This window comes from Cotesia typhae, unplaced genomic scaffold, assembly GCF_013202065.1.
Source record: "Cotesia typhae breed Kobodo isofemale line unplaced genomic scaffold, CoteBio_Ctyphae contig_11, whole genome shotgun sequence".
Taxonomy (NCBI): Eukaryota; Metazoa; Arthropoda; class Insecta; order Hymenoptera; family Braconidae; genus Cotesia; species Cotesia typhae.
This window is the reverse complement of record NW_027423711.1, coordinates 5660389-5674348: the sequence shown is the minus strand read 5'-3', so window position 1 is coordinate 5674348 and position 13960 is coordinate 5660389. Positions and strand designations below refer to the sequence as shown.

Genomic DNA, 13960 nt, shown 5'->3' with positions numbered 1-13960 from the left:
CTAGGTAATGATAGTCATATTTACACCGTAAGTGTATAAGAATTTTAGTACCTAGAACATTTTTTTAGTTTTATTGTTAAACCCTTAACGCATCTATAAATAGATATGCTATTTATTAATAAAAAATAGTGATAACAAATATATAATTAAAATAATTGAGAGAATTTTTTTTTTTTAATTAGTTCATTCTTATTTATATATCATTTTTTTTTATCTCATTAGAAGTAATAAAATTCATTGTTTAACTATCGATATCGCCTATAGGTACTTTGATTCGTTGCAACGCAACTTTTTGCGTTGCTTTTTCCAACTAAGTGCATTTACAAACAAAAAAAATATTAATAAATGCGATAAAAAAATTTTTAACTGAATTTTAAAGTAAAATTATTCTTAAAATTAAAATTTTTATAAGTACTAATAAAAAAAATTTTATTGCATTAGAATTAAATCAGTAAAAATATGATCAACATTTTTTAAGCTCTTTAGAAACGACAACAAATTTAATTCTGTAATAAATTTCGTCAAATAATGTCCATTAAATATCAAGTCACTTTATAATAATTAATAGCCGCAAATCTAATATAAAATATTAATTATTATTATTATTAGTGAAAATTTAATATTAATTTTCGATTTATTTTCAATTATATTAGTGGTAGTATTGATTATAATTACATATGGATCAGCGGCTAATTAATTATCCAATTGTTATTTACATGAACACTCATATTACAATATTGTACACGGACTATGTACAGTTGTAATTTATTTACACAGACAAGTCGTAATAACATTCTAAAAGATTGTTTTTTAGTATTAATACATTCATATTAAATTAATCCGTCAGTCCGAGGATCATGACCTGAAGCAATCGCCAAGGAAATTCTCCATCGAGTGGTAGAGGTGTAACCTCGTTGATGCGATTCCATGATCTTCGTCGGTGTACGTCTAAAAAAAAAAAAAAAAAAAAAAAAAAAAAATTATTTTATATTAATACACCTTTATTTATCTATTTTATTAAGACAATAATTAATTATGTCTGAAAGTTTGTTAGTGATAATTAAAATGAAAATCTGATGTACAGAGTAATTAAATTTAATGACATTTGTTGAATCTATTTACCTGCTGTCTAAATAGTATGTCCTTCTGCTCTAAAACCTTGGCCAGTAATAAAGATTGCTGATAATGTACATTGTCATCGAGGGTACCATGAATAAGATAATAACTATTGGATTTTATTTTGTCAGCTTTATTTAACAGCTGTGCTTGTTCGTACCCATCAAAATTGTCTGACGGTATCGGCAAACCCATAAAACGCTCCGTGTATATTGAATCTGTAAACACAAACAAACATGAATAAAAATTCGACAGATAATTTTAAAGTAAAAAGCTTCCTCAGAAGTTTGATGATAAAGTTATTGAAGCATTTGAATTTCTAGATTCAAATTAAAAGTTTAATTAGCACTGCTGAGGATTATAAGTTTGTAATCCAGATATCGAAGTAGTTGGATAAATATTTGGCGATACATATTATATGATAGATCTTAGTAACAGCGAGGTAGTAAACTTTGAGGAAGTTTCAACATAAACTTGGAAACCCGAGAAAATCTTACCATACAAAGTCCAATCGGTCACTGGCGCTACGGAAATACCGCATTTGAATACGCTATCATGATCCATCGCTAAACTCATTCCAGCTGCATAACCGCCGTAGCTCCAGCCCCATATTCCGGTTTTAGTTTTATCGATGAATGGAAAATTCTCTTGCAAGTGTCTGGAACAGAAATTTCATTTATAAATAATATATATTTCCATCAGAATATAATAAAAAGTATATAGATGTACATTTTGTTTTTATTAGTTCGTAAAATTTTTCATATCAACCTCCGAAAAATTTTTCTTTCCTCTATTATACATATCTGCCATGAATTATTCATTTTGGTATATTGACCCATCAAAAAAACCCCTTTCTTAAATATTAACCCGCCAAATGGAAAAATTAATGAAAAATAAAGCTTCTTTCTTTCTTTTTTTTTCTTGATTAAAATTATTAAAGGGAGTGAATCTTTAAAACACTAATAAAAAATTTAATCTATATCATTATTATTATTATTATTATTATTATTATTATTATTATTATTATTATTATTATTATTATTATTATTATTATTTAATTTTTAAGAAGAAAATTAAATTTTTATTTGAATAATTTGATGTGAAAAATTCTTTTATCAGGAAAAAATAGAAAACTGTTAAAAATAATTCTATTGTAAAGTTTAAAAGGCTGAGGATCTGGCACGTGAAATATTTTTTCAACCTAGATCTACTTTTGAATTGAACTTTTTGAATTCTTTGGTAGTTTCTGCCTCAGAGACGAAATTAGCAAGGGTCAGTAACTCTGAGGCAGAAGTGAATAAGCAAGTAAATCTAGACATGGAAGCACAACTGAAAATAGAAATAGAAATAGAAATAGAAACAGGAACGAGGAGGGTTGTTGCCTGGGGACCGGATGTCGAATGTTTTGCTGGCGTACATGTAAAAAGTATCTCGAAATTGGAAATCGGCCAAACGCTCCCACGATATTTTAGAATTGTAGGGATTGTTGATAATAATTACAGGCGAACTTTTGTTGCTAAATAATATTTGTATAGTATTATAGAGAGAGTCTAAGAATTTAGATGTTGAGTCGCGATAAGGGTTGGTACTTGAGTTGAGCAGTGGCCGGGAGTCCGTAGTTTGGAGTATCTGGATACGAGTTTTATAGGTACTTGAGTAAAGTAAACTCGTAACATTTAGTATTAAAGCTTACTTCTATGAAATTAAGATACCGGTTACCTCTTTTTTCTTATTTTTTTTTTTACTTTTTATTAAAACTCCTCGTCGGGGCTATAAAGAATCGGTTACGAGCAAATATCAGGCTCTTTCTATTGTTTATTCCAACTTTTAATGAATAATTTAACAATTCTCCCATCTCCAGGGCAAAACAAACCCATAAACATTTAATTAATTTTCAAATCTATCTAGTTCAAGGAGCAGCCTTATTACGTTTTTAAATTTTAAACATAGCTGCCCTCTTTTATGCAAAAATTTCATTACATCTTACACTTAAAATTTGATACGCTTTTAAAAGTTTATCTTTTAACCTTCTGTTTATTTTATTTTCCGCTTTATTTATTAATTTATAAGTATTCATATTAAATTGCTAATTTCAATGGATAAAATTTTCAATTAAAAATTTTCTTTTTTCTTTAAATAAATCAAAAGATTTAATCATTTATCAAAAGTGTTTAAGTTTTTCATGCATTAATCAATATTAAACATATAATTTTAATTAATAAAGTTCTCGGTTTAAATGACGAAATGTCTAATGTTCTCTTGAATAAATTAAATATTGAAAGTAATTTTAGAACAAATGAACTTTCAATGATGGTCCCCAAGATTAATGAAAGCCCATCAATATTGAGTAACCGAGTCTTAGGACAAACAAATTTCTCTGACTCCGACTTGAGGTGAAAAAAGATTAATTTGGAAAGCGTGACACCAAAGTCTAATGTGAGCGAAAAAGACTTGTACAATGTACAATTATATTGAATTCGATTTATTAAGGTGAAGTTCAATAGACCAAGATGAAATTTGGGTGAACTCGGGAGTTGCTTTAGAGCCCCTCTATCCGCGACCCGCGGGCTTCGAGTTATACGAGACCACGTAGCTCGTCATAATTCGTTTAACCACAACTACCCCGGCATAGCCCCTCGGCTCCTATCCTGCGTCTGACGATTAACTCTGCGTCAACCTATATAACAACGTGCTGATGAATTACTACCGCCTGCGGGTTCTCAGAATACAAGACCTATGTCTTGAGATTTATGTTCCGTTCTATACACCTCAACATAACGGCGTTACACCCTAACATACACTATTAATATTTCATTAATCGTCGTAATTATTCATCAACATTCGGGTCTTGCTGATGCATTATGTTTAATTATTAATTACTGATTAAAATCATTTCTCTTTCAGTAGATAATCTATAATTAAGATTTTTTCAGTCGATAAATTGCAATTGATAATTATAAAATAAAAGAGAAAGAGAAATTAACAAGTTTTAGAATTAAGTAATTTATAGAGTCTAGACCAGAGCGATTAATTCCTGAGAGCGAGAGAAAAAAACTTGAATAAAAGGTTTTCTTTGAGGCGCTTTAGATCCAAAAGAAGTTAATTTAACGGACCCGAGAGCTTTTGGATTAGACGACGGAAGTTTAGTAGCAGTTGCGGATCACGGGGATTACCTTATTTTCCTGTTTTCTCTTTCGCTTACCCGTCAATGCTCTGTATTTATTGTTCCCAAGTTTAATGTCTTTTCGGTTAGTACGTGCGCGAGATATTTATTTCCTCAACTTGATACACATTTTATATTACGCGTGATGCACTGATACTCTGTAAGGGAGCTGTGCTTACCTCGTGACATTTATCTGGTCGTAAACTTCAACGGTCCCTAAATTTCTGTACACCGAGAATGAATTCCGGGTGCTTTTTAATCCAGACCCGCGGCCGTCTATTGCTCCATAAATTATATTTTTATTTGTTGATAAATATGTTCCCCAGTCTAGGTTGAATCTTTCGGAAATTTGAACGGTATTCGGTCCTCCGTATCTGTAAAATAAAATATTATTTTAATCATATTATTTATTAGTAGAGTTTTTTGCTTGATAAATTTATTTATTTAATCAAATTTATTCATTATTTCTATTGAATTTATTGAATCATGTATTAATAAATTAAAATTTATTGAAGCTTATTAAATATTAAAAAAAATCCTTCCCCATTAGACTAACAATTTAAAGATTTTCATTATAGAAAAAAGTAATTTAATAAAAATGTTCTCATTTTCTTGTAAGATGTAGCTATGCATGAGCTTGTAAGTTCGTTTAAATTTTTGTCCCGTCTGCACGCTAGCTTGAAAATTCACGGGTGTGTAACTTGCTTCGTAAATTCTAATAATATCTACTTTGTACGCGACACGTTGGACCCAAATTACAGGCTCGTACAAAAAAGGAAAATAAACTACTACATAAACTAGAAAAAAAAAAACATAAACTTTTAATGATTCTCGCTAGTGTAAGAGGAGGAAAGATGAAAGTTCTTCCAGAGAAAGTTGCTTCGTGAAAAGTTGATCCAAAGCTCCGGAAAAATGCATAACGACTTGATACTTTCTCTTTTTTCTTCTTCTTCTTCTTCTTCTTCTTCTTCTTCTTCTTCTTCTTCTTCTTCTTCTTCTTCTTCTTCTTCTTCTTCTTCTTCTTCTTCTTCTTCTTCTTCTTCTTCTTCTTCTTCTTCTTCTTCTTCTTCTTCTTCTTCTTCTTCTTCTTCTTCTTCTTCTTCTTCTTCTTCTTCTTCTTCTTCTTCTTTCTTCTTCTTCTTCTTCTTCTTCTCTTTTTGTCGAAATTAATAAAGACGTCTTATACTTCTAGAATTTTATTTTAAACTTTTACGATTACATATACAACGACATCTTCGCGACAAATCATCTTCAGTAAACAATTAAAAAAACGAAATGCTTAAAAGTTAACAATTTTCAAAAAGACTATTACTTCTGCAATCCAAATTGGACGCTAAAAAGTTTTAATCACCGAGTCTTAATTATTTCCTGTAAGTGATCAAACATTTTAATTTAAATTATTTAGTCAAATAAATTTTTAATTAAAATCAAGATGTACCCGTCGTAAACTAACTTCCTTTTTTTTATTAACAAAAATAAAACACTCTCTAGATGCGACAAAGAGTAGGAACTTTTACAAGAGTTATTTTTTTAATACTTTTACTCCGGCTCAAACTCTCACTTTTATTCTCGGTGGATGAAGAAGTCTAGTTGGCGAGTCCTCATCCTTTTTACGCGATCGTGTGAGAGATTATTCATGAACTTTAAGCAAGAACAAAAGGGATTTTACTAGTTTCGTGTCCGGGGCATATAAAAATTTGAACAAATCGCTTCTGTCGATAACGAGCCATACAACTATCATTTATTAAGTCTTATAAAATATTCAGACTCATCTAAACCTTTTCCATTATAAAAAAAAAAAAAAAAAAAAAAAAAAAATAGGTCATTAAAAAAATTACGAGCTTGGAGAGTTGAAGAAAATAGTTATCAATAGCAATAACTGGGATCAACAAATAAGTCACCGGGCAGGAACAAACGATAATAATTTAACGGCACTCGGTACTCGTAATAATAACGACGGTCTCGTTATGTAGCACAACCTCAGAGCAACGCGGTGACGCTATCAACCGAGCGATCTAAGTATTTATACCTTAAAGTTGTTTATAGCTCACCGATAACCAATACAAGCTCTAATGTTGCACTTTAAAAGTTGATTGATCGTCACCCTGTAATGGATTCTCGCGACCTGAGGGCGAGGGTGAGGCCGAGGGGTGGTTGCTTTTAGCCGATAGACACTGGCATGCCTCAGCCTCTGCTTTCCAAGTACTTTCACTCGGTATCGAGCGTATAAAAAACACAATAATGATGATAATAAATAAAGCTGGTGTGCTGTAACTACCAACTCTGTGGTTGTACTCAAGTGCTGTCTCCACAAGAATTACATTATATTGTCTTCTTGTGTATAACATCTATAATAACATGATAATGCTAAACCTATTACAGAAAAATGAGATCAAATTTACCTCGAGATTTATTATTCTTTGCTTTCGTTAAAATTGTTGAGTTTAAAAATGAACAGAAATCAAGGAGGTAAATAAAGTCAGTAGAGAAGTTAAATCTCGAGGGTAGACGTGATTTATAGCAACATCCGACGTCTGATCGAATAACCCGGCTGTGTTACTCTTGGAGAACTAGCAGTGAAGGTTACTTACACAAAGATAAGCAACGGATACTTGGTAGCCCCGGTCAAATCAGCGCCCGGGGGAATAAGCAGTCGGACTTGTGCTTTGAAACCGTCTTGAGTTGGCACCGTCAAACGCTTAATAAGTGGTAGAGATTTCTCAGCTACGGAACTTCCCAACAGTTTGTTGTCTTCCCACGTAATTAGTCTCGTCGAGTTTACCTGAAAAATAAATAGTTTAGATAAATAAAATGAAATTTTTCACGGCGATGATTAAGCTCAAGGTTACTAATGATGATATAATAACAGAATAAAATAAATTAAATAAAGCCCATCAATATTGTCCTTTTTAGAGTCGCATTTATTCATAAAATAATTCAATAGCCCGTCTATTTATTGCTGGTAATTAATAGCGACGCAAAAGGGGTGTTCAGTGCTTGAATTACTTGAGTGAAATTGTACCGAGTAATGTTGGCGCTAAATAGAGAGCGCATTGTGTATGGTATCAAGTGAACAACCGTGAGTTGGAGGTAAAAGGTAGAAAAAGTTATTTGCAATGTACAAAAAAATGTTCCATTAAATTCAAGTGTTTCCATCAAATTTATTTTGCTTCAGAAAAAAATTGTTTCAAGTTATTTTTTTTTTTTTTATTTTCGTACTTATGAAATAATCATAAAAATATTTTTTGCTGCTAATCTAATTTTTGGAGAAATTTTATATCGAAAAAATTGAATTAAATATAAAAAAATAAAGTGAATTATTAAAAAGACTCGATAAAGTCTCCAGTAAACACTGGGACTTTATTACTTCTACATTTGTAATAAAAAAGTATAATTTTTCCAACACCGAGAAGAGGCGAAGTGTAACGAGGCTGGAGAAAGCTCTGTCGGAGGAAGTATAACATAAAAAATGGAGTGAGTTTTTAAAATTTTATTTTTATTGCAGTGCGCTCTCTAGCGTGGCAAGTAAAGTCTTTCTCGCTGTGTCACAGTCCCTTTTGTGCTCGATAATGCGATTATCTTTGAGATATTTTCATCTCACACCTCACACTCAATAACACTCTTTTCAACACTTCTTTTTATTCAGAGCCTTTTACTTCGTTTTGTTTCCGCGACTACTTTTGTTCCCTATATTTCATTACGCGAACGTAGAATATAACAAGCCCGGATCGAAAGACTCGCCAGGTGACGTCAAGTGTACATCAAAAGGGAATCATTAATGAGCAGGTGAGTGACGCTCGCTCACTGGACCTGAGTGCAGGAGTCTCGAGATCTGCTAGAGTACATTTTTCTGGAAAATTATAAACAATATAGTGCAGAAAGAACCGTGGGGGGGGGGTTTAATAAAATTTCATGTTGCAGAGGCACTTGTAATTGAGATGCAAGAATATATATATATATATATATATATATATATATATATATATATATATATATATATATATATATATATATTTTTTTTTTTTTTTTCATTTACTTCAGTTGAAAACTCTTGACTTCATTCGTTGAAAAATTTATTTTTACGGAAATTAAATTTTTTTTCTACAAATCTAATTTTATTTGTTAAATTTGTCGAAAAAATTTAAACTTTGCATCAAATGTAAAAGCTGTAATTTTTTTTCTCAATATTACTGAGTTAGATTAATAAGTATTTCTGTAAATAGTACCTAAATTTATTTTTTATCGATTTCCCTCTGTCATAGCACTCAAAATACGTGACTTACCGTGCGAAGTAATTCCGTGTGTGAACAAACGTATTCACACTGTAAAATTCAAAGAGATACCTGGCGAGACAAGAGTAAAAATCTTGAAGTTTGCCTGAAATTTCACGGGGAATAGGAATAAAATAAAAATCTAAGAAAAAAAAAAAAAAAAAACAGAAAGCACGTAGACTTGGCATTGTTAATAATGACAATTTTTTCAGCGGTCTAAGTGTGAATGTGACATGAAAGCATTGAAAAGCTCGACGACGTTTCAATTCCAGTCAAGTCACGCGGGAGAATCCATGAGCGAATTTTTTTATTTCTCTTTGTACTTTTATTTTTCCGTTCTCCCTCCGGTCGTGTGTTGTCGCAAGGGTAAATACAGAGAGTTGTATTAAATACGAAAACTTACGCTGTTGTAAATCGAAATGTCAGGAACACTAGGGCCAGCACATGTCAGGATGTACCGAGTTTTGTCCGGTGAAAGCTTAGCGTCGTTGTAAAGACATGGGCTCCCGTCTATTTGGCTTTTAACGTCACAACTTAGACACTCCGGCTTGAACTCTTGTTCTAATGTCGATAATCGGTAGAAGTGTCGCTGGGCTGTGTCATTTGGCACTGTCGCCATGTAATATCTGTAACATGATTGAAAATTATTATTAAAACTTTTTTATATCTCTAATATTCATTGTAGTGACATTTGTACACAGTTAAAATTTTATCGTCATTGTGTAGATTGTTAAATTTAAAAAAAAATTATTAAATTTCTTGAACTAAAAAATTTTTTTTCATTTAAAAATGATTAAAAATAAAAAAAAATGAGATCCAGATGTTGATTAAATGCCCGGAATGACGAGACCGTAAGGTGCAGGTTAATCCTAGTAGGGAGAGCGAGCCATTATGTAAAATCGACTATAAACTACATACACATGTACCTGTCGTTTGTGTACACGCCGCAGGCAAATATACCATACAGTATATAGATATAGTCCTGAAAATAGCCTGACTGTCTCTGCTACCGCACCCCAACCCTCTTGACTGGTAACCGCACGCTATAACTATAACTATACCTTTCGTGCGGCTTCGTGATTCGCGAGCACGTTTATTGCGAGCGTGGATTTAAATGCGTGGTGACAATTTATGCTGCTAATCCGACAGTCATAATGCAAACTAACGACTCAATCACTCGGTGGAATCCAAAAAAGTATTAAATATCATGGTTTTACTCGGCAATTCGTAATCATCGACTTTGTCTCCAATTTTTATATTGTTTAATAAATTTAATGGAATTTTTTACTTGCCGTCTAATATTATATGGACGCACTAAAAATCTCCAATACAATTAAATTAACAGCGCAATAAAGTAAAGCTACCGAATTTGGTAGTCTGGCATCAAACTCCGTAGTATAGTACAGTCTGTGTAGACTGTTTAGTAGTTTTCTTTTTGTAAGTTTCCAATGTAGTTCAGTCCTTCGGGACTCCTGGAAATATTATTGTCGTGATGTCGTACAGTTTGTACAATATAACCCCCGGCTACGATCATTTTACTCTGCAGTTTATTTATTTTAGAGAATTTTATTTATCTAATGATTATTTTTGTAAAATATCCCAGTTTGTTCTTTTACTGCTTAATTAAATTAAATAGTTGTGGAATTAAATTTAAAAGAAAAATTAAGAATAATTTTTTAACATCAAATCATTTAATAAATACTTAAATTTAATAGATGAAAAAAAAAATTTTAATCCATTTTTAAATAAATGAATTTATTTAAATTAAAAGTTAATTTTATTATTATCATTATAAAAATTTATAATTAATGCAAAAAAATGAACAGACTGTTTGTTAAGTTAAAAAATGAGACAACTTCCGAGTCTATCCAAAGTTTAATACGCAAATGAGTCTGAAAAAAGTACAAGTTTATTTGAGATAATTTCAAGTTGGCGGTAGTAATTTAATACCTGACGAAGAACAATAGATCCTGGATGAATCGAGTTGAAAATGTAAAGGAGAGAAGGGCAGAAGTACCAAGAAGAGAAGGAGGAGGTAGAGGAGGAAGTAAAGCCGAGTATAAAGTTTGTAACGCGACAAGATTGATGAGATCCCTGGATCACTTATGCTGGGGATTAATTTTAACCCACGGCCCTTTAATTCGGTCTCGCGCATCAATCTTACCAAGAACTATAGTCGCACCGGTCCCGTTCCCAAGCTTTTTGGTGTCTTGGTCGTTGTTGAAAGCATTTTAACGCAAGATAACCCGCGATACTTCAACACTTTGGCGTCGAGGGTCGTCGGGTTCTGTAAAGCCAACCGCGATCAATGGGTTTATCAAAATTAATCGGTGCTGTTCATTAATCGCTAAACCACACCATCACTCGTTATTTATTTATATTTTTATTTAATGCCGCGTTATTGTCAGTCGCTCAAAAGAACTCGATTCAATTCAACCGCTAATGGATCCCGTCTGATAATCATTTATTCTGTTTACCGTTTTCTTAGTTCTCTAAAAACCGCCGAGTCATTCACCGAAAATGGGAACTGAGAGCTTTTACATGTTTTTAAAATTTAAAAAAATAAAATCGGGTTTTAATGACGGAATCTGAAGGGGAGATCAATCATAAAAATCTAAAAAAAAAATTTCTTTGTTAACGGAATGAAGACTAATTGCCAAATATCGGAAGAAAATGTATGAGAAAGATAAACTATTGGGGTATTACTTCCTTTCGAGAGTTGATGAGACAATATTTATCTAAGGACGGATTATTTTTTATCGAACAGTTTCAATTCTATTGTCCAAAAAATAATTAGAAATTTTATCATTACAAATAAAGCTACTTGCTGTCAAGAAGTGTAAATATTTTATTTATTTATTTTTTCATTGAACTTTACGAGTAACACTCGACGAAAACCGCTGTAAATAGCAATTCCAAGTCTTGAAAAGAACATTACTAATTGTTAAAAGCTCTGAAAGGAGTACCGAGTAAGGAGTGTTGTTTGCTGGCTGGCTGTTTGTTAGGTTAATTACCTAACGAAATAATGAGAGTGCCTGGGCGAGGAAGCGAGAGATAAGAATGTTTTTTCCAAGTTGTTTGACATAAAATACCGCTGTAGCGAGTTTGCAAATGTGGTTTATCCTTTGCATTCACAAAAAACCATTAAGAAAACAATAATAATGATCACCATCAGCATCACCGAGGGAGAACTTTCTACGAATTTCTGATGCTGATGAATAAAATTCAACAAACGCTCACCAGAATTGTTACGACAGTTTCCGTGAGATTCGCTAATTGCTCTGATACAAAGACGCTCATTATTATAACAATAATGACAATCGCGATGCTTCTAATGCTATTATCAATAACAATGATACCCCGAGAGAAAACAACAACAACAACAATAAAAGCAGTTATCATTATCATTACATTAGATTAAACCAAGTTCCAATTAAACTTCTCCAAACTTATTTATAACAAGATATAACTCAATTATTCATTTTTCCATGTTAATTAATATTGAAATTTATACCGATAGCTCAACTTTTAATTATCAGCGTCTTGAGAAGAAAAGTTAAAGCTAGAAAGAAAATAAAACAATTACCTAAAACTTGTAAATAATTAAATTGTTTTTCCAGTTTGTAAATCAGAATTTAATTTAAAAATATTTATTTGTGCCATGCAGTAAAATAGTTCCAGCATTCTCCAAAGTTTTTCTGAATTCTAAAACTTTTAGAAACAGACAAAAGTATTAAAATAAAAGTAAAAGGTATAAAAGAAAACTATTCTGTTACGACGACTATTTCCGTTTCTCAACGACGTTTTAATAGTCTACCAAAACTGGATGCTAACTGTGCAGCTTTCGCGTTAATTGAATTCCATCGCGTGTTCTGAAGGTGTGAAAGCCTTAACCGACCTCGAGAGGGTACTATATTCAATGTTTCTACCAAGAATGTGACAATTAATTTTGTTTTCCCATAAATCGATCGTTATTTTTGATAATAACAATTATATAACACTCGTAATATCAAATATTTCTTCATAAAAATTTTTTTTTTAAAAAGCCTTTATGTAATAATAAATTATTATTTAGATTATTTAAACAAGTAAAAGTATAAAAAACTTAGAGAATGTTTTATGTGAAAATATTTAACCAAAAAAAGTGAGTATAGTAAAGAAATCGGATGTCTAACTTTGAATTTGATAACTTGAGCCAAGTAACTCTACGAGGAAAATGTACGAGTGTAATAGTAGTATTTATGTAGATAGTAGCAGTCGTCAGTTGGATATAATTGATGATCCTATCGGTGTAGGAAATCCTTGCCAGCGTTTCGTTAATTGTTTCCAACTTCTGATGACAGGCCAAGAAGTCGCGGAGGGTGAATTTATTAACGCCAGAGTTTCTTAATCAGCTGATTTGACTGTGAGTAAGGGGGATTCAGCGCTGTTTGTCAACATTTTCGACTAATTAATTTAATACACTTGAACTTAATTACTTCGTCATATCTCTTAGCTGTTGATAAATCAATTTGCAATTTAAAAACTTACACCAGAGAGTTATCCTGATCCCAGCCGACGATTCTGGTGACGGTGAAGCTTCCATAAGTTAGCTCATGAACAGCAGGGCTGGTGGTCGCGTTTGTCACCATTAGCAAGTGCATCCAGGACTCGCCGTCCTTTTGCTTGCGAGGCTCTATCAGGAGGAACTCGCTCACCGAGTGGCTGAAGAGCGGTGGATCGAATTGGCTAACCCAGCCGTGTTTCTCCTCGACAGAGTGCGCCTGTAAAATGATATTATTTTATCACACACAAAAACACATTGAAGTAACTAATTTTGAGCCGCCCGAAGGGATTTCCCTCTTGGTGGTAGTTTGAAAACCCAAGAAACGGCAAGACATGAAACATTTGATCAACCGAGCTTCTAGAGCAGCTAGTGTTTCTATTCCCCAAACACTCGCACCACTATACTATAGTATACTCTGTTGTCTCGTATTAATGGTTGTAATTGTAATTCTGTAGTTGTGATCCTGGAAGTAAAACTTTGCAAGCTAGGGCTTATACCCACCGTATTGTACAGCAAGTTTTCGACGTCGTAGAGATGGAAATACGCCCTGTTTTGAATTCTATTCATCCACGTTGCTAACACGAGAGTCTCTGTTGGAAAGGCGACCGCGGCCAGTATCTTCATCGAGTTGGCCAGCTGTGGTGGGCTCTCTATTTCAGTCAGCTTAATTTCCCCATTTGTTTCTACAACTTTATCCAAATCCACGTAAAACAATTTCACTTGAGGGTTCGTGATACCTGGCTGTAACCATAAAATAATCCAAATTAGTTCTCCTAAAGGTCCTTTCAATAATTTTTGTCGGTGAAAATTTTAATGTTAATATTGGAAAATGAAAAGAGAATAGGCTGGTAATGGAGGCGTCGA

The 13960-nt window shown here is 32.5% G+C and overlaps 1 protein-coding gene across 4 annotated transcripts in view; it reads right to left on the bottom strand.

Annotated features, from left to right (window-relative positions):
• Positions 1–56: 56 nt before the first annotated feature.
• Positions 57–13960, bottom strand: part of LOC141526926 (venom dipeptidyl peptidase 4) — a 119502-nt gene continuing 105598 nt past the window's right edge. For all 4 annotated transcript variants that reach the window (XM_074242089.1, XM_074242103.1, XM_074242113.1 and 1 more), the window contains 8 exons: positions 13598–13837; positions 13081–13313; positions 8954–9176; positions 6871–7061; positions 4459–4653; positions 1614–1774; positions 1123–1334; positions 57–948 (listed from right to left, as the gene is read on the bottom strand). In XM_074242089.1, the coding sequence (XP_074098190.1) occupies positions 856–948; positions 1123–1334; positions 1614–1774; positions 4459–4653; positions 6871–7061; positions 8954–9176; positions 13081–13313; positions 13598–13837 (1548 nt within the window). In that variant the 3' untranslated portion in view covers positions 57–855. The remainder of the gene's footprint in view (positions 949–1122; positions 1335–1613; positions 1775–4458; positions 4654–6870; positions 7062–8953; positions 9177–13080; positions 13314–13597; positions 13838–13960) is intronic.